This window comes from Rhinopithecus roxellana, chromosome 18 (genome assembly GCF_007565055.1).
Source record: "Rhinopithecus roxellana isolate Shanxi Qingling chromosome 18, ASM756505v1, whole genome shotgun sequence".
NCBI classification, from domain to species: Eukaryota; Metazoa; Chordata; class Mammalia; order Primates; family Cercopithecidae; genus Rhinopithecus; species Rhinopithecus roxellana.
Window position 1 is genome coordinate 60,294,254 of NC_044566.1, and position 26,285 is coordinate 60,320,538.

The 26,285-nt window shown below is 39.8% G+C and overlaps 1 protein-coding gene across 4 annotated transcripts in view; it reads right to left on the reverse strand.

The window, feature by feature from the left end:
• The window catches only part of FRY (FRY microtubule binding protein), a 271,683-nt gene that overhangs the window by 40,445 nt on the left and 204,953 nt on the right, over positions 1-26,285 (reverse strand). For all 4 annotated transcript variants that reach the window (XR_004054740.1, XR_004054741.1, XM_030922400.1 and 1 more), the window contains exons 42-51: positions 25,771-25,958; positions 24,355-24,449; positions 22,217-22,824; positions 20,568-20,665; positions 20,035-20,205; positions 15,728-15,868; positions 12,431-12,610; positions 10,242-10,403; positions 7,952-8,026; positions 5,516-5,686 (exon numbers count right to left, since the gene is read on the reverse strand). Coding sequence is in view for 2 of the 4 variants with exons in the window: in XM_030922400.1 (XP_030778260.1) it covers positions 5,516-5,686; positions 7,952-8,026; positions 10,242-10,403; positions 12,431-12,610; positions 15,728-15,868; positions 20,035-20,205; positions 20,568-20,665; positions 22,217-22,824; positions 24,355-24,449; positions 25,771-25,958 (1,889 nt within the window). In the remaining 2 variants the exon portion in view is untranslated. The remainder of the gene's footprint in view (positions 1-5,515; positions 5,687-7,951; positions 8,027-10,241; positions 10,404-12,430; positions 12,611-15,727; positions 15,869-20,034; positions 20,206-20,567; positions 20,666-22,216; positions 22,825-24,354; positions 24,450-25,770; positions 25,959-26,285) is intronic.

Sequence of the window (26,285 nt, forward strand, 5' to 3'; positions counted from 1 at the left end):
GACTCAGAATATTGTTTCTAACATCCAGTATCTGCTGTGCTAAATTACCACCACATAATTTTTTCTTTTTTTCTGATGGAAATGGCTAACTGTTGTACTGGGATTTTAAAAATAGCCATTGCAGTGAGAAAATAAAAAAATATATATATGAAAGAAGCAGAAGTTCTGGGAAGAAAAAGGAAAATCCAATGTGTAAAGAGAGGAAAAAAATACAGAAAAATCAGAATACTAACTATACAGAGTAAAAAGAGAAGAATGTGAAAATTATAGGAAAAAATATACAAACACAAATTCACAAAACTGACTCTCTTGTGCCAAATGACTGGAAAGGTTGGATGAACTATCTTAGGCTGTGATTCTGGAGGTCTCCCACACTGCACCTGAGACAGAACCATGAGCTTGCAGGGGAATACAGACATCCAGGTGGGAGAACGCTACACCAGGCACAGGTCACTGCTAGTGCTGGTTTGGTGGCAGCTCTGGTGAAGACCTGAACCAATCAGGTGTGAAAATAGGGAGGCAGGGAAAGCTGTTCTTGCAGGAATAAGGTTTGGCTATCTTGCTGGAGGATGTAGCATCTCCATTAGAGGTAAGGGAGTTGAAATGGTTCCGCTGGTGGTGGCTGAGAGGTTGAGATGGAACAGTGTTGCAGTCTGGCCCTGGTTAAAGTCCATGGTGATTAAAACTCAACCAGGCTTTCTCAGCATGGCCCTAGTGGGAGACCCACGCTCCATCCTTCCTCTCCCCCAAACGTCAGATTTGTATTTTATGTTACATACAAAGCGAAAAGTCAAAACAGTTTCCTACATGTGAGAAAATGCAGAGGATGGCTAGTCCAGATGAACGCTCTGTATATGTCAGTTATCAAACTTAAAAACCACTCAGAATTTATACTAAGATGGGAAAGTATTAATGATTAAACATTCTAGAAATGTTAGAAGTACTATTTTTTGACACATATTTTTTCATATTGGAACTCTGTCAAACAAGAATTATTGTTGAAGAAATTTGGGTACACTGTGGTCAAAATATACTCCCCGAAATGTTCTACTTAGAGTAAGTCTGATATACATAGATAGAGACTGATCATAGGCTACTTTGTCCAGGATGATCCCGGTTTTAATGCCTATTGTTTGGGCATAAATATTATTAGTACCCCCTTTTACTCTCAAAAGGGCCCTGGTTTGGATGAAAAGTTATCTAGTCACTACACAGAGCTAGAGATAGCCTTTAATTTCTGGGAGGAAAAAAGATTCAGCTGAAAGTATATATGGTATGTGGTTAGATGCAAATTGTTAATTTCACTTTTTTTTTCTGAGACAGAGTCTTGCTCTGTTGCCCAGGCTGGAATGCAGTGGTGTGATCTTGGCTCACTGCAACCTCTGCCTCTTGGGTTCAAGGGATTCTCCTGCCTCAGCCTCCTGAGTAGCTGGGATTACAGGTGTGCACCTCCAGGCGTGGCTAAATTTTGTATTTTTAGTAGAGACAGGGTTTTGCCATGTTGGCTAGGCTGGTCTTGAACTCCTGACCTCAAGTGATCTGGCACCTCGGCCTCCCAAAATGCCGGGATTACAGGTGGGAGCCTTCACACCTGGCGATTTCAGTTTTAATACAAGAATTTAACAATAAAACCCATCCAGTTGTGCAATCACTTAATGAGAAATAATAGGATTGCCATAGATCAGATTTGAAAACTCCACTTCTCTGAGATCTAATCATGCAACTTTCAGAACTAGGCATCTAAAGGTTTTAAAAATGTATTTACATTTTAGAAAACATTTCCATACTAGAGCAGCCAAGAAAAATACCTCTTATATCACACACCTAAATGGAAATATGCACGCAAATAAGCATATATATTCTGGAAGGGAGGAAAAAAGCAATTATGTTGTTATAAATCTGCAAAGATGCAAAACATCTACTAGCATATTTGAATTAAAAACAGCATCATCTTACCTGAAGTTCCTGGGTAGCAGATTGAATGAACAGAAAAACAAACAAAAGGTCTATTTACAATGATTATATTAAAGATACTCAAGAACATTTCTCTTAGTGTTAACACAACATTAACTAACAGTGCTAACAATATACACTTCAGTAGGTGCACCTTAAAAAAAAAAGGTAAACATACACTAACTGCAAAAAGAAAAATCAACATTAAACATCAGAAATTCCAAATCCCTTGGCTGTGGATGATAGAGCTGGGATAACAAATCATTACTACAATTTCTGAAATAACTGTCTACCTCTGTGACAATTTTGGTCTCAACACTTTTTTTTTTTGGAATACCTAAATATATATTTGTGAAAAAACTGTTAAATGTTATGGGAACACGAATGAGGGTCATCAACTGGAAATAAAGATGGCATCACCTGAGCCTGTTCACAAAGCTAAAAGTGTTTGTGATCATGATGCTGACTGCTGATATGCAATTAATAGCAAAGACACAACACCTTTTAAAGATTTTAAGAAGTTCAAGGGCAAACCCTTGTAGAAATCACTCAGTAATTTCTGAGACCAATGAAAAGGAATAGATATGACAAAATGACTTGTCTTTCTTTTTTTTTGACAACTGTGTTTTGATCTAAAAGCCAAGTATGCCTAATTTTATCAGATGAGGATATACTAAAATTATTCACCAATGACAATACAAGGAGACTAACATTTGCAATGCCAACTATATGCCTGACACTTTGCTAGACATTATACATAGGTTATTTTATTTTATCCTCATGTCAGCTCTACAGGCAGGTAGAGGTTGAGTATGCCTTATTCAAAATGCTTGGGACCAGAGGTATTTTGGATTTCAGATTTTTAAAAAATGTTGAAATATTTGCATGTACATAATGAGATATCTTGGGGATGGGACCTAAGTCTAAACATGAAATTTGTTTATGTTTCACATACACCTTAAATACATAGCCTGCAGATAATTTTATACAATTTTAAAATAATTTTGTGCATGAAACAAAGTTTTGACTGCATTTTGACTGTGACCTGTAACGTAAGGTCAGTTGTAGAATCTTTCACTTGTGATGTTGTGTGAGCGTTCAAAAAGTTTAGAATTTTGGAGGATTTCAGATTTTGAATTTTCAGATGAGGAATGTTCAACCTGTATTCTTAAACCCACTTAATAGACAAAGAAGTGGAAAGCAAGAGGAATTGCATCCATGCTTAAGTCATACAGCTAAGGTCAGTGGCAGAGGTGAAATTCAAACCTGGAGCTGTTGGACTCTGAAGTCTTCTACTCCAAGAATGCTAGAATCCCTTACTGTGATTTTATTGGAAGTAACAAAACATTCTCAAATGCCTTATTTTATTTGGATAAAATGTACACTCTCAGCCCCATGAGTTTCTTCTTCTAATTTTTTTTTTTTGGATACGGGGTCTTACTCAATCACCCAGTATGAGTGCAGTGGTGCAATCACGACTTACTGCAGCCTTGACCTCCTGGGCTCAAGCCATCCTCCCACCTCAGCCTCCCGAGTAGCTGGGACCACAGGCATGTGCTATCACACCCGGCTAATTTTTCATTTTTTGTAGAGACAGGGTCTTGCTATGTTGCCCAGGCTGGTCTTAAACCCCTGGACACAAGTGATCCTCTAGCCTCAGCCTCCAAGAATGCTGGGATTATAGGTGTCAGCCACTGCACCTAGCCAGTTTCTTATAAAATCTTAACAATGAAGGATAAAATAATCACCATGATTTTTTAGTTATTGCAGTCTAGGACAATAAAGAGAAGACCAGAAAAAAGGTGTAGTATTTCTTACTTCTTGTCCCTGAAAAACATTAGTATAATATTTATTTTTAAGTAATAGGCATCCCATATTTTTCCTTCCTTTATTTGGATAGAAACTAAATTGATGAGCTGTTCTGAAATTGTGTCGGATGCCTTCGCTCTACATCATTCCTGCTAGGTTGTTTCACATAACATTTTTCTGTGGCTGAGACAGGAAATGATCCCTCTCTTGCTTCATCTGTTTTTTCCCTCCCTTGTGTAACTTCCAGAGGGAAACAGGTGTCCAAGCTTGACTTTTAACCGAAGAGCAAACATTAGGTCAGCTGTCAGATCAGGGAGCTGATCTTTTGACACTAGCTGAACTCTGAGCTCTGGCTCAGAGACATTTTTGAAAGTATTCAAAACAGTGGTATTTTGCTTTAGACTTTTAAAACAATCCTCACTGCATTCAGCGAATGCTTTCTCTATCATTTATTATGGATCATAAAAACCTGCAATACTTTTTATTGGTTCTTAAGCAATTCAAGGTGAAAATTAAGCTGGCAGTTACTTTAAGGATGCATTATAGTAGTGCCTTTATGCTGCTTAAGGACTGGGTCTGCTAAACTTGTTCTCCAGGGAAAGAATTGGTGAACACATTCTTTATTCTGAGGACACGGTTCTCTCCTGCTGGGACAGACATCCAGGGTCATCAGTGGGCCAGGAAGGACAAAAGCAAAGGGCTCTTTGGCTTCAATTAGACATAAGCGCATTGGTCAGTAATAAAATCCTTTTAGGGAAGGTAAGAAGCTACTTGAAGCATCTTTTCCCACAAATCTGTAGTTAAGTAAGGAGGTGCCTACCTAATGCAGGAAATCCTAAACTTGGGATCTGGGCCTGCCTTCTCAATTGTAAGACCAGCAGACAGCCTTTTGGGATATCTGGTGCGGTTAAACATGAGCTGACAACACCATGAGCCAGGTTCCGAACCAGGTATCTTTACATCATCCAATCTCACTTAAGTGAACTGAGTTTTGATCCCATGAGGCAAAAGACTGCCTCTCAGGTGAAACATGCCTCTAAGTTACTGAAATGAAGGTGACCAAGAGGTGATGCTCCTCCTCTCAATACCTGTTTTCAAAAACATGATTCATAGCTGAAAGTATCTTATGATCATGATTATCATCCAAAATAAACGAATCTGCATTTGCCCACTGAGACTTGAATTCGGCTGCTCCAGTGTCTAGAATACCAGCCACCGACTTAAGCAGAGCAAAGAGCTCTCTCATGTGTGTTGTATTTTGTTTCCAGTTCTAATGATTTCATCAAGCACAAAAATGTTGGATCCCTCAGGCTCTGGTCTCATGTTGTAGCAGGCAAGCTTTGAAGGAATTGAATTAGAGAAACTTCACATTAGAAATGAAGAAATGCTTAGCATATTTTACTCAGGTACCAGTGAACAGGCTCAGAACTGAAATATTTTTTGTGATTTTTTTTTTTAAAGTCCAGCTTGGGACTACACACACACATACAGGCTTTGTGTGGTCATTAAAACTCAGGTCTTTGCCATTTAGAAATAACTTGGCAGCTTTTGCCGTGGGCTCAGACAGGAAGGGTGTGGTAACTTTTGCCAAAGTTTAGCTGCTGTACTTTGAATAAGTTGATTCAAAATAAAGTTGACAACTTTCCAATTAAAGATCTTGGTACAAAAACTCATTATTTAGCAGGTAAAAAGAACAGTTTCATTAGTCAAGGAAAAGGGTGCGGGGATTATTTTTACAGAGAATACACCGTACCTCTCCATCCTCCAGCTCCACATCTAGGAAGTCGAAGTCCCTGAAGACTCTAAACTGCTGCTCGCTGTTTGTGTCATCCATGTTCTCCTGCTCTCGGGCGCCGTCCTCAGAAGACACCAAGCTTGTCTGGTGCTCAAGCAGATCCAGATCTCCACACGATGAAAAAATCACCTGCGAATCAAGAGTCCTCTCCTGAGAAACGTTCTCCCTTTGGTTGTTTGTGCTACGAAAAATTGTAATTGGCTCTTCATAGCACTGTATTTCCAGTACACACCTAATTCCTTCAGGGGGTATTTTTAGAATGTTCTTTTATTATTTATGTTGGACAGGTGCCTTCAGATTAAACTCGTGGCAAAGACGCAAGTTCATGCACCAGGAAAATGTTCAAGAATCACATCGTTGCTTCTTAATGGATGAAGACTGTATACTACCTGTGTGTGTGTGTGTGTCTGTGTGTGTGTGTGTAAACTGGAGCAGCCAGGAAAAAGTTCCACTGTTTCTAAACTGATTAGGGTTAGAAATTACACACATTTACACACATATATCAAATACATATAAATAATATTTTAAGGACTGATACTAAGATATGTTATTGTAGAACGAACTGTGAGAACAAAGGATTTAACCCTTTTCGAGATAAACCGGCAATTGATAAGAAATAAAAAACAGAAGCCAAAAATTACAATACTTGTCCACAGAACAGTAGGCGAGTAACCAAGCCCATAACTTATACTTAAATTCCTCTCCTGTATATTTAAACAAAATAAAACATTTTTTACTACTAAAATCTTTAGTATGTTAATGTTTTAAAATTAACTTCTATGTTTAGGTTCTTTTCACTGAGCCATTTTTGTAGAGCTTGGTATATAATAAACTGTAAATGAGAGTAAATGTTTTGCTATCCAGCCTCTACTGAACATAGATTGATATTAAAGAAAATTAATTATAATGTATAACCATTATAATGTCTTAGTTGTTCTGGAAAAGTAGGCAAAATCATTTATAAGAATTTAAATACAATACACATCTCTCAAAAGTAAAAAGAGTGAATGGATTTCAAGTGTTCTTTTTTCCTCTAGTGTTTAAGAATAGTATATGATGCATATGATATCTTCTCATAATAGCACCTGACACACAGTTTTACACAGGGATTGCAAATGGGTATGTGAGATAAAGAGCCCTGAGGACTAGTCAACTAGTCAGTGAGAGACGAGACATGAGATTTCTGATTTCCTCAGCTGAAGGCTGTCTTTCCTAGTTAGTGCTGCTTCTCTTACTTGTAATGTACTCCAGGTAAATTATTTCTAGCTGAAAAGGCCTTAGCACAGGGCAGACAGTATGAGTCTGAAAGAGAAAGTGTCAACCACAATGGCGATAAGAAGTAGGCCTTGTTGGCAGTGCTGCATTGCAGAGGCAAAACATACTTGTGTCTCTTCGCTGTGGGCTAGGAGGCTCTATCTGCCTCTGCCACTGTCCCCTCTGTCCTAAATGCTGTCACAGGAGCAGCAGAAAAGCCACTGATCAATACCACCAAAAAAGTGACTAAAATGGAGGCCCAGCTTAGCTGACAGCTGGTTGGCATGCTTTCCCAGACGATAAGAAATATCACTTTGTACTTTAGCAAGTATTTATGAGCCTCTAATATTTCACCTGCTCATGAACTATGTTAGTGGATCCACTTTGAAATTTAAATATAGCTCCACCGAGAAATGTGTTTACTAATTCTTACATTAGTTGAGAAATTATTGAGTTTGCTATTTCTTTTTGATAAATATAAATATTCTGTGATACAGGTGAAACAAAAATACCTGGTGAAACCAGCAGACACTTCTATTGTTTTTGTTATACTCCCATACACAATTCAAATTTTTCTAAATTTTATAAAAGCTTCCAAAGTTTACTTATAATACTTCAATCGTCCATTCATTCAAAAGCTTGATGGCATGATTTTTATTTTTAGTTTTTTTATTGTAACATCAGTGGAAGTTTATATGCAAAGAAACATAATATTTTCATCTTTATTATATGTGGGTAAGATAAGGATATCAGAGTAAGAAGTGTGTGTACAGAGAGTAAAATTATATCCAAGAGGTATGAGCATATATGCCATACATGGTGATCAGCAGAGATGATCATTTATGTTCTAAGAAAGTTTGGGCATATTTATTAAAAAATCCAAGAAATTAAAAAAATGAAAAGCAACAGTATTCACAGACAAACGAGTGAACAGCCAATAAGATCTTTCATTGTTTCTGAACTTAGTGTGATTAAAAATCATGGTGTGGGGAGAAATAGTCCAGGGGTTTGCTCAAGACGGTGGCTATCATACTTGTCATTCACAGTTGAATCCTCTAAATTATATGACCAAAGGCAAAAACAGACCAATGAAAAAGGAGACATGACACGAAAATAACTATGATACATGACAGAACTTACTGATGGATTTTTGCTCAATCCTACTTCTTGGCCACACAGAGAAAGGACATGCACCAACTTCTCTTTTGTTCTCTTCTGGAAAAGAAACACAAGCAGGTTTCATTATGGGGTCCTGTGAGCAAATCTGCTCTAATTTTCTAGCCACTAGCCATACAGGGCAATAGCACTTGACATATAGACAGAACTGAGATGTCAGACACACAAGAGTATGAAACAAGAACATAAATTGTAATTAAAACTTGTAAAATATTGAAACCATGTTGAAATAATATTTCAAATATAGTAGGTTAGGTAACATTTATTATTAAAATTAATTTGGCCTGCTTTTCCTTTTTTTTTTTTTAAAGGTAACTGTGAGACAAGGTAAAATGAAGCTCACATTATGTTTCTGCTGGACAGTGGTGATCTAAATTATCCCAAGGGGTGTATATGTGTGTGTATGTGAAAATCAATCCCTAGGTTCTTCAAGGAGATCTATCACTTCCTTTGATCATCTTTTCTTATGATGTTAAACTTTCAGTACTAGCAAGGCTTTCCTTACACTTTATTAAGTTATAGCATGAGTCTCTTTTTTCCAAATAGAAGAATACTTTCTGTTGAAAGAAAAAATTCATTTGTTTTAAGCTATATCAAATCTTTCTTAGTTTCTTCTTCCTAAAGTTAAACAGATTCAGTTCCTTTCCTTCATAAACCTATTTTCCAGCCCCTTAACCATAGGGATTCTTCTATAAACCATTACATTTTTCCAGTGACAGAAAACCCAGGTCTCAGAATGATTGGTAAGTTGAGAATTTTAAAAGCAATCTTCCTAATCTCTTTAAAACGATTCTCCCCCCTTTAATCTGATTTACAGTTTGTTATGTGGAAACTGCTAGGAGGCCAATGCCACTCTTAGATTTTTCTTCTTACCGGAACTCAATTCACTGCATCCTTCTTTCCAAATTATAGAGGGGACAGACACTCAATATGGTGTCTGCTCAAGGTCAGAGACAGGAGGACTTTGAGGCTGAGAGATGGCGGAAGACTTGCTAAATGATTTTCCTAAGTCTTAGTGGTCATTTTATAATTCTGGGAAGGAATCGATGTAGAGGGACACTTTGGGCTGTATATTTTTCTTCTCTCTTCCAATGAAGTTTTCAGCTGAACACTCACTGAGAAACTGCTCTGTTGCAGCCAGCACTATGCTACATGTTCCATTCCCCTAACCTTTAAGAGAGAAGGTGAGTCCTCCCGGGCACCCACTTTGTCCCTCCCAGCACCCACTTCACCTTTTTCGGGTAACACTGTCTCTCTTTTTATCTCGGAAAGGCTCCATTCCCACTAAGTGAGGTAATGCCTCCCTCAGATACCCTGCAAGACTCTTTCTAGAATTGCTATGGATGTCAAAAGAGGAAAGGCCTCTATTGCTCTGAAGTCATCAGAGCCAAAGACCATGTAAACCTGGAGCTGCCAGAGGTCATCTGAGCCTCCCATAGAAAAATCCTGCCTGAGAATGAAGTCAATGGAGGGGAAAATAAGGGCCAAGATGTTGGGAAGGGAAGGTGGGGACAGTAAGAAGGAGTGAGTCTAAGAATCCAGTTTCTGATATTTGTGTACTAGGAACCAACTGTGCTTGAGGCCAAGATGAGTAAGTTAGTAAGTTCCTTTAACACATAAGGTAATTTTTCAGTGGGTTTCTGTAACAAGTCAACAGAAGACCCCTGAATAATGCAGAAGTTTTACTTGACAGGAAGCTCAAGGGCATCTCTGCTCTGCTGTGATGACAGAACTACACAGAATCTGGCAGCAGTACCCCTGCCCCTCTGCCATCTGGATGGCTCAGCCTGTGCATAGACACTATGGTTGAGGTGCCTGTTCTGTGGACAGCAGACAGGGTGGTCTTTGGGTGTGCAGCCCTATCAACCCTTTGGGAGTCCAAGTGCTCTAGAATTAGTTGGGAGAACTAAGGATGTGTTGTTTGGACTCATTTAGGAGAGTGGCAGAGGGGTAGAACTTCTTTAAATGTCTGAAGGGCTGCCATGTCAAAGACACCAGATTTTATTTTCTAAGTCTTGAGAGAACTAGAACCAATGGATAGAAGCAACAAAGAGTCAGACTTCAACTCAAGGTAATGAACTGTTCAAATAGAAAACGGGTTCCTTGGAATGCCACAAGACCCCATCCCTAGAAGTGCTGAGACCTATATGGGCAACCTTGCGATGGTGAAAGGGGGAATCTCTTATGACACAGCCATATGGACTCAACAGGTCCCTAAAGTCCCTCCCAGGGCTGTGGGTCTAGGATTGCATACCTGAGAATACTGGGGCCTTTTCCAGCTCACAGGAACAAGGACGTTGGAGTTGGAGCCTGAGGAAGTGGAAGATGTGCTCCGGGTGACGGCCATGGCCCTGGGCTTCCCATCACGCCCAGAAGAATTCTGGAGCTCATCATACCGCCTCCCGATGATTGGAGTCTTGAAAAGAAGACAAAAGCACATTCTTCTGTCTCAATAGTTTTGTGATACATGAAACCCTTCTCCCTAGAAGCAACCAAGAGCTGCTTATTTGATTAAAGAGAAGATTAGAGAAGTTCAGTGTTACAAGTGGGCTCATTTTCTCAACATTCAAGCATACATTATGAATCAGTTTGCATCTTCAACATTTTCTCCCCTCTTTAGCGGCAGAAAAATGCAACTGCTTGTTCTTTAATATGCTTTAGAAGCCACTGATAAAGAGAAGCAAAATACGCAGGAAACCAAATAGTCAGTTTTCGATTGTTTAAACTTGAAAAAATTTCTTACAGTTAGAACAAGAGACCAAAATTCCTTTCCCTCTCCCAACTTTTAATCATTAGTCTTTATATGCTCTCAATTATTTAAAAATGTATTTAACTTATTTATATCTTTTCAGTTATTCAAATGACTGAGGTCTGGGCCAGGTACTTGGGCAGCACTTGAGAAATTTCACTTCCCGAGAGCTCCAGAGTGTGGTGGCTGCATGGGCAGCAATTCACAAACTCGAGCTCTGAGCAGGTCTCCTCCGCAGACACCAGCTGATGGGCATGACCTTGGCAGCGGCAGAAACTGTCAATTTTACACCTGGCTCCTGAGACCCATCATTCTGGAGCAGTTCTGGGTTTCTGGGGCATGCTGCTAACTGGCTGCATGTTTTTTTGTACCTCTTCGGAACACAACAAACTCAAATCGCAGAGTAAAAATAGCTTTTCCCCCAGCCAGGTTAAAAAAAATGTGAAAATGGACCAAGATTAAATTGAAACTGTAATGTTATTTACATATTAAATGTAGATGCAGGTGTCACAATGGCAGCAAATAGTATCTCATCCTGAATACTGAAATGATGAAAGGTCAGTGAGGACCATTGCATAAAAAACCCAACTTGGACATGACCTACATAATAGTGCAAGTAAGTTCCATATAAGCACACCAGGTTTCTTTCTCTGTCTCTTTCTTTTTAAATATACTCTAAGTTCTGGGATCCACATGCAGAACGTGCAGGTTTGTTACATAGGTATACATGTGCCATGGTGGTTTGCTGCACCCATCAACCCATCATCTACATTAGGTATTTCTCCTAATGCTATCCCTCCCCTTGTTCCCCACCCCCCGATAGGCTTTAGTGTGTGATGCTCTCCTCCCTGTGTCCATGTGTTCTCACTGTTCAACTCCTACTTATGAGTGAGAACATGTGGTGTTTGACACCAGGTTTATTTCTTAGTGAACTTATTCATTCAGCAGAGTTTGGAAATATTTACTAGTGATCTACTATGCACCAGATGTTGTAGCGGGCCCTAGTTATAAACAGGAACAGAGTACTGTTTCTGCTTTGGGGGTTCATGAGTCATGGGGTAAGAGACGTGAAAGCAAAGTTATTTTATACCTTAGACTTCAATATAAGCCTCCCAAATGTCTGTTCATGGACTACCAGGTAAACATGACCACTGCCTGTCCTTTCTTTTCTTCCTGATTCCTTAGCTTGGGTCCCTAGTCTCTCGCTCCTCTCTCTCCCTCCCCTGCGTCCTTGAAGGCAAGAATTCAGTTTTACTTGTTTAAAAAATAGTGTGGACTGGGGAAGCAACTATAAAAGTGGAGTCTGTATTCCGGTAAACTTCGGTCATCTGCTGAACTGGCTGTTGTTCAGGGAGAAACATTGTGAATATAAAGACATGACCATTGTCAGATAAAGAATGAGTGAAGGTCATGGTTTAAAACGCTTATGATCGTTCCAGTTTTAAATACCTCTTTTTAAAATCATTTTTTACGTAACTGAGGCTAGTTTCCATTTTTAAAAGCTGTCAACTGAGAGTCCCAGTGAATATGACACTCAATGGGTTCTTAAAAAAGCAAAACCTAATTTAGTCCTTAGAAATCTTCATTTGAAATAACTGTCAAATACGTCTTCTTTTTTCCAGGCAACTACTTTTGACCTTTGCTACTACAAATTCATGCTAAAGTTCACAGAAACAGTTAACATAGCTAAGTACCTCCGAAATATCAAAGTGGAAGTCCAGGGTTTTCCCAGGTAATTCCTTGGAAGCACTAGTCCACACTCGATGTATTTCTATTTTTGAGAGGTCACTGTGCTGGTATGAAGGTAAAACAAGGCTGGCTGACCGAGAAACTACGAGCTTCAGGATATTCAGAGCTTCTCTCCAGTGAACACTCTGCAGGAAATAAAACATTCAAGGGTTAAAAATAATTTCATTTTTTTAAAGCTAATGTATGTCAGAATGACCAGTGAGAAGCCAGTGACCAGTCAGAATTCACTGACTTAAAACAGTGCAGGAGGTTCCATGATAAGTAAAAGGCAAATGACATAAAAAGACAATGTATATATAAAAGGAGCTACATTTAGAAGACAAGCAAATAAAAAAAGACCAATTTTGTCCATTTCAGCTAAATTAAATTCTTATTAATGAGGTACCACTATTGGTAATGAAGCACCTCCTTAATTTGAGAAAAAAAAAAAGCTCCCAATGCATTTTATGCCATTGACTGTTCAATTCACTCTTTCTGAAAGTTCTCCCCACCTCCGGTTTCCAGTCTTTTTGGTCCTCCTCCTAGTTCTCTGGCTCCTCCTGCTCCATTTGCTTCCTGGGTACCTTGATCTCTGTCTTTAGCCCTCTTTTCTTCTCACTTCTTGTCTTCCTCATTACTTAACACAAGAATCTGGAAGTCCTTCTTAATCCTCCCTCCTGGTAATCTGTTCCCCCACTGCATTCCTGCTGGCATTGGCTCAGTGGCACCCTCTTGGGCCTTGCCTGGACTATCTCAATGGCCCCTTACTGGTGTCCTGGCTTGCAGCCCTTAAGTTCATCAGATCCAGCTAGAGTGAACTTCCTAGAACTCTTCAGACCAAGCCACTTCCCTGACTAAACTCCTTCACAGGCTCCCTCTGGTGGACAGGGTGGAATCCACACTCTGAGCACAGCCTGCAGGGGTCATCTCCCCCAGGCTGCTACTGGAGTTCCCCAAACTTGGCAAGCCCTCTCAGCCTCTGTGCCTTTACTCATGGTACCCTCATCCTTCAATACCTTTTCCCTCCTTATTGGCATGTCAAATACCTACTCTTCATTTAAGACTAAGTTGTACCATCTTTGTTTATCTGACAACCTCCAATCAGACTATGTGCTGCTCCCGTAAAAATATTAGAAACGTAGATAAATGAACTTGATAAAAGTTGTTTTTTTTTTTTGCCTGGACTTTGTGGTCAAAGAACATGAAATGAAACATCTATTAAATTCTGCACAAGGGAAGCCATGGTTTAAATGTGAAATAAGCTACTATTTGAGGTACGATACAAAGTATCAGAGGTGGCTCGCAGGCTTAAGATAAAATGGACAGCCTTATTAAACAACAAAATGGGGCACCCATTCGTAGAAAGGTGTGAACTGACCACCTGGCTCCTGTGAGTGAAGTGAGAAACTGTTAACTGACTGCCTACCCCATGTGGTGTAAGTATTATGGAGCAATGCCAGTTGAAAAATGATGCTTGGATGTCACTTTCAGCCTTAAATAATTTCTGTAACTAATTTGGTGAAGTAAAGATGGAAAGGAATGTCTAAAATCTATACTGTATATCTTCGTCAATGAGTTTCCAGAGAGAAACTAGCGTCTGCCCTTGAATCCTACAAGTTACCAAGTACATTCCAGAGAAGAAATAGAAGGACAAATACAATGTAGAGAAAAATATCTCTTTGCTCTGGAGCTAGACGCTCTCCACTGAACCCCACGGTGGCCCTGCACTACTCCCATGGCCTGGAGCCTCCCTGCTTTAGTCTGTGGTCATGTGTTTCAGATTAACTTCCAGGCTTTAGAAACTTGTCCTGGCGTGTTTGATCTATCTTCCCATCTAGCTATATTCCTATCTTCCTACCTATCATGCTGTTGGCCAGGCTGGAGTGTAGTGGTGCGATCACAGTTCAGTGTAACCTCGACCTCCTGGGCTCCAGGGAACTCTCTCCCCAGCATCCTAAGTAGCTGGGACTACAGGTGTGCACCACACCTTGCGGATTTATTTTTTATTTTTGTAGAGATGGGGTGTCACTTTTGTTGCTCAGGCTGGTCTTGAACTCCTGGCCTCAAGCCTCCCAAAGTGCTGGGATTACAGGTTGAGCCACTGCGCCTGGCCTTTATATTTATTTTTATTTTCATTAAAATAAATTGTGTTTCTGGTCTTCTCAAGAGTACGGCTTTAAATAATCAATGTGGGCTGGACATGGTGGCTCACACCTGTAATCCCAGCACTTCGGGAGACTGAGGTGGTGGATCACGAGGTCAGGAGTTCAAGACCAGCCTGGCCAATATGGTGAAACCCTGTCTCTCCTAAAAATACAAAAATTAGCCAGGCGTGGTGGCACATGCCTGTAGTCCCAGCTACTTGGGAGGTTGAGGCAGAAGGATTGCTTGAACCCGGGAGGCAGAGGTTGCAGTGAGCTGAGATTGTGCCACTGCACTCCAGCCTGGACAGAGTGAGACTCAGTTTCCAAAAAAAAAAAAAAAAAGAATCAATCTGTAGGTGTTTGGAGATGTCCAAGTATCCTGCCAGGAAGGCTGCCTGGTACAATAAAACGAAGACACTGGCCTTGGATCCAAATACCAGCTCCAGCCTTTAGTAACTGAAATCTTGGGGGCCAGTCTCTTGGTTTTAAAAATATACATAAAGACTGTTTATTATGGAAATATTAAAATATACACAGAAACAGAGAGACTAGTCTAATGAACTCCTTTGTACTCTTCATCAATTATTCACATTTTGTCATCTTGTTTTATTTATCCCCTCAAACAAACGTTTTTTGTTTGTTGAAGTATTTTCAAGTACATTTATGCAAGTTTCTTAACCACCCTTCAACTCTAAAGTGACAATTTTAGCCTCTGAATAACCCTTCACATGTTGAGACACCGGACCTAGAACCTGGCACATGTGAAAGTTCCTACAGTTCCTTGTCCCCTCTCCTTCTCTGAAACGGGATGTAAAAACCAAGATTCTGCCTCTTCCCTCCAAGTCAGGCGTGTGCTTTCAATACTCAGCCTCTGGCCCCAAGAGGCGGAAGTGTGCCTTTTGAAGGCACAGGCATGTGCCGGGGTCTTGTGCTGTCATTCTCTTCAGAATACTACTCAGGGTGTGGCCAGCTCCCACTCTTAACTGCCCTGGCTGCGTCATGGATGTCAAGGAATCAATGAGTGGGCTGGTACCTGGACGGTTTTGTAGCCAAGCTACAGGAAAAGCCTCCGTCTTTTTGGAATGACTGGTTGTTTACTGAAGTTATCCAAGTACTCACTTGCACATATTTTTCAATTGTCTTTAGAACTTCCACGTTGAACTGTTTGACAGGAACAACAGAAAGGTCCATGTAGCTGAGCAGACTGTAGATCACCTGGAGCAGGGGCTGCTGCACGCTAGGGAGGCCTTTCTCCAGCAGCTGTGGGGGGCAAAGTGCAGTTGGAGTCAGTCACACACCAGATCTCCGTATGGAAGGACCCGTGTTTTCCAACATATTTAGGATTGCACATTTCTTTTTAAATTTTTATTTTTTTAGGAGACAGGGTCTTGCTATGTTGCCCAGGCTAGTCTCAAACTCCTGGCCTTAAGAGATCCTCTTGCCTCAGCTCCCAAGTATTTGGGATTATAGGCGAGTGCCACTACACCTGGCTTGATTGCACATTTCCTTAGGAGAGGAAATAAAATCCTAACTATGAAGAACTGAAGATATTATCAAAATAGACTATATCATGTGTGGAGGTGTGAATATGTAAGTATAAAATTCGTGTGATCAAATATTAAAAAACACCTCAAAAGGAAAGCATCAGACACCAATGCTCAAAAATTACAAATTCAAACAAAAGATAAAATCTGTCAGGTATCAAACTGGCAAAGATTAGAAACTGATAATACTCAGAATTGATGGGGAGATAAAGAGATGGGTATTCTTACGTATCAGTGGCAATGTAAATTGGATAGACTGGCAAATGAGATCAAGAGCAATGAAGAGGTCCACAATCTTCTGACACAGTAATTATACTTTTAGGAATGCGTCTCAAACCAGAGATAGATGTTAAGATTTATGTATAAGATTTTACCACAGCATTATTTATAATGGCAAAAACATACACAAAACAAGAAAGCTTTGTAAGCAATTCAAGCATTGAACATTAGGGAAATGGATATATAAGTTAACAGCAAACTGACAGCAAACTGTATAATGAAACATCATGCAGTTAACAGAATGACATTTTTAAAGACAGTGGAGGATATCAGATAATATTCAGTGGGAAATGAAGGATACACATCTATTTTAATAGATAATGCCAATATTGACATGAATGTGTGTGTTATATAGAAATAACATTGGAAAGAAATTTAAAAATGTTAGTATTGTTTCTCTATAATTTTGAGGAATTTTTCTTTTCTTTTTAAAAGCTTTCCTGCATCTTCCAAATTTTCTGTTATGAACATATACTTCTTTTATAATCATAAAAAATCAATTATATTGTCCAAAAGGAAAGCAAAATAAGGAAAAAAAATATATGTGACAGACATCATGATAAAAGTTTACACATAAAAAGTTGATAGAGATGATCCAACTAAATGTTGAAATTCCACACTATTTACGGAGTGGTTAAAACACGAGGAAAGAGCTCGGCATGGTGGCTCACGCCTGTAATCCCAGTACTTTGGGAGGCTGGGGTGGGTGGATCACCTGAGGTGAGGAGTTCAAGACCAGCCTGACCAACATGGTGAAACCCAGTCTCTACTAAGAATACAAAAATTAGCTTAGTGTAGTGGTGGGTGCCTGTAATCCCAGCTACTCGGGAGGGTGAGGCAGGAGAATTGCGTGAACCCAGGAAGCAGAAGTTGCAGTGAGCCAACATTACACTGCTGCACTCCAGCCTCGGTGACAAGAGCAAGACTCTGTCTCAAAACAAAACAAAACAAAACACATAAGGAAATAATTATGTAAATCTATAATGTGGAAAAATGAATATCTTTACTAGAAAGAAAATACATAAAATAATTCAAAATTATTAATAAAAAGTATTAAATTAAAAAACGAATACATGGAATGACAAAAGTTAGTGGGGATACAGGAAAACAAGAATATTTATACATTGTTTATAGTATTACAAATGGGGGGATCTTTATGAAGACCAACTTCTCGAATACATTGAAGAACTAAATAACATACCCACAGTCCATGCCACAGGACTGAATAATTCGACTTCAGGAAATGTAGAGTCATTTGATATTATGTGATAAAATGATTTTGATAAAATCCATTATTATTTGATCAAATTTCAAATATCATTTGATAAAGGTCTACATAACAGGACCATTTGTAATGGAAAAAATTATGAGCATTAGCAACAAAAGGGAGATGGTTACACAAACTGTGTTACCTTAACCTGATAGACTTCCAGAGTTATTCAAAGCAACACTCTGTGAGCTACCCCAACACACAGAAATATACACACAAAGTTAATAATAAGTGAGCAGAGCAGGTTCCAGGGAATACCACAGTGACACAAAATTATGTGTATGTGCATGGCCAAGATCTGCAAGAACGTGTAATTGAAACAGAAGTTAATATATATTATATACAGTGGGACCTTGGTGAAGTTCATAATACATTTTTTGGTGATAATTTTGTAATAAGGGCTGAATAGAACAAATTGGATAACCCATTTTTTTATGGGTAGTAAAATACACATAACGTACAATTAACCTTTTTAACCATTTTTTAAAAGGTTTATCAATCTGCTTTCCAGATTGCCAGAGTACACTGATACAATTTTTGGTTGTTACAGAAGAACTTAGCTTGGCTAATATAATTTTCACAAATTCTTTCCATCTGTTTTCCCAAGTACATTCACATTATTATGCAACCATCACCACTGTCTACCTCCAGAACTTGTTCATCATCCCAAACTGAAATTCTGTACCCGCAAAATAATAATTCTCCATTACTAACTGCCCCCAGTTCCTGGTAACCACTATTCTACATTTTCTTTATAAACGTGCTTAAACTCTGTACCTCATATAAGCAGAATCATGTCATATTTGTCCTTTTGTCCTCTGGTCTTTTTCACTTAGCATAATGTCTTCAAGATTCACCCACATGGAAGCACGCATCAGAATTTCTTCCTGAATGACATTCCCTTGTATGTACATGCTACATACAATTTGCATTTTTGAAACTTCTTATGGTTAGTGAGCCAAACAAACATTACCTCCTTGCTGTATACACTTCACCTTGTTTTAAAGGAGGCAAGGTCTGCCTTTGTAAGCAGAATAAATCAGTTCTCTCAGTACTACTTCTGTGCTGAGGTGTGTGTGTGCTTGCTTAGTTAACTCTTGCAGGGACAGGTATGACCAGGGGACTATTAAAACCAGCAGGGTGGTACTTATGAGAGGTTCCTTAAAATGTCAGAGACGTGGGTGTTTAAAGAGCAAGTGAACTCTGGGCCGCTGACAGTCTGAGCACAGTTCACACATCGCTGATCTGTATTGCAAGTCAAAATCCTGCAGGATCAACTATAAATGTTGATGGCTGGGACATCTCTCCTCTGCTAGGTGGATGCTTTCAGGCTTGTGGAGCCTTTGAGAAAATGGCTGATTTTTAACCTATCTGGCATCTGGATTGATCATAAAAATAAAAGAAAAACTAGGGTAGATTGTCCTCTACTCTTCTGAAAGGTGCTAGTGATAGCTATGAATGCGTATCACAGAAGAAAAAGCAACACTGAAAATGCTAAAACAATGTAGCTGTTACCAGCCATTTGCCTTATAGATTTCATGGCCTGGTGTGATAAACTTCTTGGGGACTGAAGATGCTAAATGGAATACATTTCATCTCTTGCCCACCAATATTCTATATATTTCTAGCACCAACGTACACAGAAGTCAGTGTAGGGTTTGTAATGAATATACTAGAAACACATTGGTGTGATGACAAAGCACCATTCCAGTTTTAAAAACAAACATAAAAGGTGAGAATAAAGTTTATTTCAGAATGTATGCTTTGATAATTACATGAAACAACCATTAAACATATCAGGCCACAAGGTAACTCCTTAAATAAGATTTGAACACCCAGAGTAATTAGGATAAAATATTAAGATCTCTGCCATGTACTGACAGATATTACCATAATAAACAGAAGGAGTTTAAGCTTTGGAGGCAGCTATATCTAGGTTTAAAGGCTGACTCTGCTGCTTTAAACTGTGAAAAATTATTTAACCTGGCTGAGTCTCAGATCTGTATGATAGTATCTAATCATCCCTGTGCTGTTGTGAGAGTTTAAAATGATTCCATTAGCATGTATCATAATATTTAATAGGCACATGCTATAGGGAAGTTGAGAGTATACTGAGTATATTATCAATTCTATGCAAATAATTTACCCATGAAAGCTATAATAGATTTTATCTTTTATTTCAAAGCTTACCTCTGGCAGGGAATGGTGGCCCACGCCTGTAATCCTAGCACTCTGGGAGACGAAGGCAGGAGGACTGCTTGAGTCCAAGAGTTGAGATCAGCCTGGGCAACATAATGAGACCCTGTCTCAAAAAAAAAAAAAAAAAAGCTTACCTCTGCCAGGTAGGTAACCATATTCAAGGTAATGTCAGCATACGCTTCATGAAGGTATCGACAGACCACATTGACCCACGTGGCGCAGTCCCTTGTGTAGCTGTGCGTTTTATAAAGAGTCATGACATGTGCAAGATTTGAAAGTTTGGGGTTCTTCTCTTCTAAACAAACCTTTTAAAATAAGAAAATCAATTAGGAATAAAACAGCCCAATGAATAGGATGAAATGTTAGCCATTTTACTATAATCTCTGGCAGTCTGGAAAGTAGACTGATGCACTTTTTTGGTAATTACAGGAAGTACTTAGCTTGGCTAATATAATTTTCACAAATTCTTTCCACCTGCTTTCTCAAGAATGAAAGCAAGCAAGACACTTTGCATCAGTCACCCCTATATGTCCATTACTGTGATATTAGTTATTATTTCCAGTTTTTGAGAAAACCACTGCCTTCCCTGGGCCTTGTAATTTGTCTGACATTGGGGCTTCCTGAAGGGCTCTATGGATCTGCCTGAGTGTGGAACTGTAACTCGTACCTGAGCAATCCTTTCGGCTATATCCTTACAGAACTGATTGGGATTTTCAAAATGCTGAATCAGCTGGGGCAGGAGACACAAGACATTCAGTGGAAACCCTGGATTAGAGAAGATACAATGGAGATAGTTGAACATGGTATATTTTAGCTGTTAACAGTGGGAAGGCATGTTACAGACTTTTATACTGAGGTGATGCAAAAGCAGTTTTTGAGTCAGCTTAAACATGATCTAACACAAAATCTACGAAAAATGCACAACCACAATGGCACCAGTTACAAAGATGACACTGAAGTAGATCTGTGGTTTTAAGATGCAGTGATTATCCTGCACTGGAGTTTTGTGAATAAGGATGGCTGGCCCAGATTTTTTTGGCACAGATTGAACTAAGCTGAAGTACTAGTTTGAAATTTTTATCAAAAAACGTATTTTAAGAAAAACTGGTGTGAGAGGACATAGGTCAACCAATTTAAGTCTTAGTCATGTAATTGAAAAGACTCTTTAAAATAAGGAATGACTTAGTCCCTCTGTGTTAAGCTCTAGCTTCATGAAATGAATTCTGGGTCACATGCCATGGCATTAAAAATCTGGTTTGTTGGCCAGGCATGGTGGCTCACGCCTGTAATCCAAGGACTTTGGGAGGCTGAGGCGGGCAGCTCACAAGGTCAAGATATCGAGACCATCCTGGCTGATATGGTGAAACCCCGTCTCTACTAAAAAAACAAAAATTAGCTGGGCGTGGTGGTGTACACCTGTAATCCCAGCTACTTGGGAGGCTGAGGCAGGAGAATTGCTTGAACCTGGGAGACAGAGGTTGCAGTGAGCCGAGATTGCGCCACTGAACTCCAACCTGGCGATAAAGCAAGACTCCATTTCAAAATAGATAGATAGATAAACAAACAAATAAATAAATAAATAAATAATCTGGTTTGTTGATTTGGGTTAATTCAAAACAAGAGGAAACCAAGAGAATTTCCAAGAAAAGCAGAAAAGCAAAGAAAAAATAAAAGATTTAGGAGTTAAGAAAAAATTTTTTTTTCCTGTACAAGAGCAATGGAATAAACTAACAGCACCTGAAGTTTGATCTGGAAAGCATAAAGGAATTGCTAATATCTTATAAATAATTTTGGCCCCTTTTATGCTATTGCCTTAAAAATATTTTCTATAATACAGATCATTGAGATTTACATTATATAGACTTTTAAAAGAAAAAATAAACTACTCCCAAGGAACCATTTTGAAGCAGAATTGTTAAAAGCAGTAAGTTCGGCCGGGCGCGGTGGCTCAAGCCTGTAATCCCAGCACTTTGGGAGGCCGAGACGGGCGGATCACAAGGTCAGGAGATCGAGACCATCCTGGCTAACATGGTGAAACCCCGTCTCTACTAAAAAAATACAAAAAACTAGCCGGGCGAGGTGGCGGGCGCCTGTAGTCCCAGCTACTTGGGAGGCTGAGGCAGGAGAATGGCGTAAACCCGGGAGGCGGAGCTTGCAGTGAGCTGAGATCCAGCCACTGCACTCCAGCCTGGGCGACAGAGCAAGACTCCGTCTCAAAAAAAAAAAAAAAGCAGTAAGTTCATATTATCTTATTGTACCAAATGACGAACACAACCACCATCAGAATTGAGACAGGGTGAACGAGGCTGGCTTTACCAATAGCATGGGATGCATCCACCATGGATATTTTGGACACTGGTGTCAGCAGACTGAAGAGCTGCAGGGTCAGGTCTGTGGTGGTGAGGGATGTGAATCCTTTCAGCAGCAGCTGCTGCAGCCCGGAGAAGTCGGCCCACTTGAGCTGTGCCTGGAGTTTCTCAAGCTTTTCTCGGTTCTCAGTCTTATCAAGTGGCATATGTGCCAGTAGTCTGCTCAACAGCCTTAAGGCCATTAAGTATTCAAACTCAAAATCAGACTCCATCAAGGCCACTGTGACCCAGAAGATGGTGGCCAGCAGGTTGGTGGGATGGTTTATGTGGGATGGGTCCGTGAGACTGTCCTTCAAGGAGGATGAGCTTCTGGTTTTTGAGGAGAGGCCTTGTTGGGTACAAGCCTGAATTCTGTCTAGTGTGGCACTTCGAGGTGGGTCAGAGGATCGGTCAATGACACCAAACTTTTTAGGCACAGAGAAGCTTCGTTGATGCCGGCTCCGTTCTGCAGTCGCAGTGTTGCCGCTGGTGGTTCCAGGGTTCACATTGAGTTGTCCCGTGCTCTTTCTGCTTGCTGTTAGTTTACTGCTGGAGCTTAAATCTGGTGAGGAAGAACTGGGTATAAAAATAAATAAGTTTAATAGGATGCCAACATGTGTCATGAAAAGCCAGTTGTTTCAAGTCCACTGAGAAACACTGCAGGAGTGAAATAATTATTTAGAAATGCCACTTTCTATTCATTTACTTTTCCTTATCCTTAAACCTTTAAAAAACAAGAGAAACCCTTGTCAACAAAACAAAAAGCCCAATACTGACTGCTACTTATTGAAAATGTAAAGAAATAAATAATTGGCCTTAAAGTTTACTGATATTTCATTTCTTTTTGCTCGAATTTGGGTAAGAGTAATTATAAAATGCACCTGATAGGTATAAGCTTCAATATTCTGTTAACTAACTGATAAGGAGAACAGAAATGGAAATTATGCTATCCAGAAAGAAGCTGGTAATGTTCATGTCAAAGGAAATTTTTTGGTACTTACCAAAATTTATGAAAAAATGATTTCTAAGTCTATGCTGAAAAGGTAAAACTCTTTGTCAACATTCTTGCTATATTTTTACTGATTTAGATAAATCTTTATGTTCATATATATAAATATGTGTGATGTTTGTAACTATACTAAAATTATCCATAAAAAATGCTCAACTTAAAAATGAAACAAGGCCCAATGGGATACAAGATAACATTACCGACTCAATTTCAAGCAAGATGAGCTCAATTACACACACAGAATATAGAGTCGTAAATAATTTGAAATGAGTTATTTATTTATTTTTTTTTTTGAGACGGAGTCTTGCTCTGTGGCCCAGGCTGGAGTGCAGTGGCCGGATCTCAGCTCACTGCAAGCTCCGCCTCCCGGGTTCACGCCATTCTCCTGCCTCAGCCTCCCGCGTAGCTGAGACTACAGGCGCCTGCCACCTCGCCAGGCTAGTTTTTTTGTATTTTTTTAGTAGAGACGGGGTTTCACCGTGTTAGCCAGGATGGTCTCAATCTCCTGACCTCGTGATCCGCCCATGTCGGCCTCCCAAAGTGCTGGGATTACAGGCTTGAGCCACCGCGCCTGGCCTGAAATGAGTTATTAAACATTGGCAGGAGCACAAAAGAAGATATTAAGGTAGGAATTTCTTCGAGTGAAGTCAACATTTATTCCAACTGTTTTTATGACAACTGTTCAAAAGCTTTGTATATATTTATTTAAAAATAATGTTTAGCTTTTGCTTTTCTTTACCAATGTAATAAATAGGATAATTATTACATAAATTTGGAAAAATACTCAGACAAAAAATAAATGGAAAATTATTAATATTTTATCATTTAGAGATAACACTTGGTATCTATCTTCCTGATGTTTTAAAATACTTATATAATGCATGTATGTGTGTATGTGTGTGTGTGTGTGTGTGTGTGTGTGTGTGTGTGTTATGACCTCTTTTTTAACTTAAGAAAGTATTACACATACTTTTTCAGGTCATAAATATACTTCAAAAACTAAATTTTTTTCTTTGTACTTTGGCTAAAGTCCAGCATCTCCCAAATACTCCAGTACAGTATACTTGATGTTAAAATATCATTAAGCTGATCCTCACCGGGACAATACAGTTAGGAGGTCACTGTTCTTCAAGCAGTCAGACAAGTTATCCACAGCCGCCTCCAAGGTAAGGAGCGCTTCCATTACATAACCCTGCCAAACATGTAAAGATAGCATTTTGTATTGCTTGTAACCATTGTTAACTTCCTGAAGAGAAATTTAATTAATGTATACTTTATTCCAATAATGTTATTGCTGCTTTAATTTATAAAGTCTAAAATAAGCTTTAAGGGCCACTTAGGAAATTCAGATGGCTTAGGAGTTAGCAGATAATCATAAAAACTTATTTCCCTATGTCTAAGAGCCTCAACAGATCACTTCCATTTGAAATCCAGCACCGAGGGGGGCAAGCATGGCCCTCTGCTGAGGGGAGGTGGGGCATTTGAAATGCAGTGCGGCAAAGTTTGAAAGCCACAGATCAAGAGGAGAGGTACAGGAAGAGCTGCCTCCGTGGTGTTTTAAATAGCACCTCTGATGGCCGAAAGAAGGAAGCAGGTAGTATCTGTAGGTGTGCAGGCTTCCTCAGATGCACGAACATTTCTTTTTTCCCTTTTTTTTTTTTGAGATGCAGTCTTACTTCCATTGCCCAGGCTAGAGTGCCATGGCACCACTTGGCTCACTGCAACCCCTGCCTCCTGGGTTCAAGTGATTCTCCTGCCTCAGCCTCCTGAGTAGCTCGGATTATAGGTGTGTGCCCTCACGCCAAGCTAATTTTTGTGTTTTTAGTGGAGATGGGGTTTCACCCTGTTGGCCAGCCTGATCTTGAACTCCTGGCCTCAAGGGATCTGCCTGCCTTGGCCTCCCAAAGTGCTGGAATTATAGGCATGAGCCACCACCCAGCCAGGAATATTTCTGAAGGGAAAGAAGGACTTGGCCAGAGCCACAGAGCTTGTAATGCCAGCGGCTCTCAACCTGTTCAGCACTTCCCAATCTCTGGGCTCTACCTCGAGGGCCTCCTTGTGGCAGTCACTCTCCATTCCTTCTTCAGCTCTTCTCAGTCTACTGGAGACTAACCATACAGAGAGAGGTAGTGCTTTGCACAGACACAGTGGAGGTCCCTGTTCTGGGCAGGGACACTGTATAACTGCATCTTAGGTTGGCAGCCAGAAACCCCAAACTATACAAAATAATCTCCTGGCTGCCTGCCAAATAAAACCAACCACAAAAACAAGGAAGAAGCCACCAGAGGATTTCCAGTTGTTGGCATATAGAAAGGAGATAACATTCACTAAATTTCTAGAACAAGGCTCCTTGGAATAATTTTTGTAAACATAAAAGTCAACCTCTAAAATACATTGTACATGTCCAGATGGCTGGAGTAATTGTTGAGAGAAGAAAGGCTCAAAAAAAGTTTACATCTCCTCGAGACAAGAGAGCTCATCCTTCATGAGCTCAGTGGTCTTCCCTTCCATACCTGAATCTCATCTCCGTGTTCTCCGATCACCTCCACCAATCTTGAGAGAAGGTCAGATAAGGCATGTGCTGACAGAGGTTGCTTGAGGGCCCGGAATATCTGGAAGGACCGACCAGCATAGTGCCTTGAAGAGCTTGCGAGGGCTGTCTGCAATGCAACTTCACTCAACTGGTGCTCCAGATGGAAGCCTAAGGCAACAAGAGTCACAGAATGGGTTGGTCTCTACTCCACATGCTCTGAGGAATCAAAGTTACCTGTAAGTTTAAAACAGGCTAACAGCACAGGACTACCTTGTAGTGGTACTTATTTATAAGTCAACCATTTTTTTTCTTCTTTTGAGACAGTGTCTCACTCTGTTGCCTAGGCTGGAGTGCAGTGCCATGATCACGGCTCAATGCAGCCTCTACTTCCTGGGCTCAAGTGATCCTCCCACCTCAGCCTTCCAAGTAGCTGGGACTATAGGCATGTGCCACCATGCCAGGATAGTTTTCTGTATTTTTTGTAGTGACGGGGTC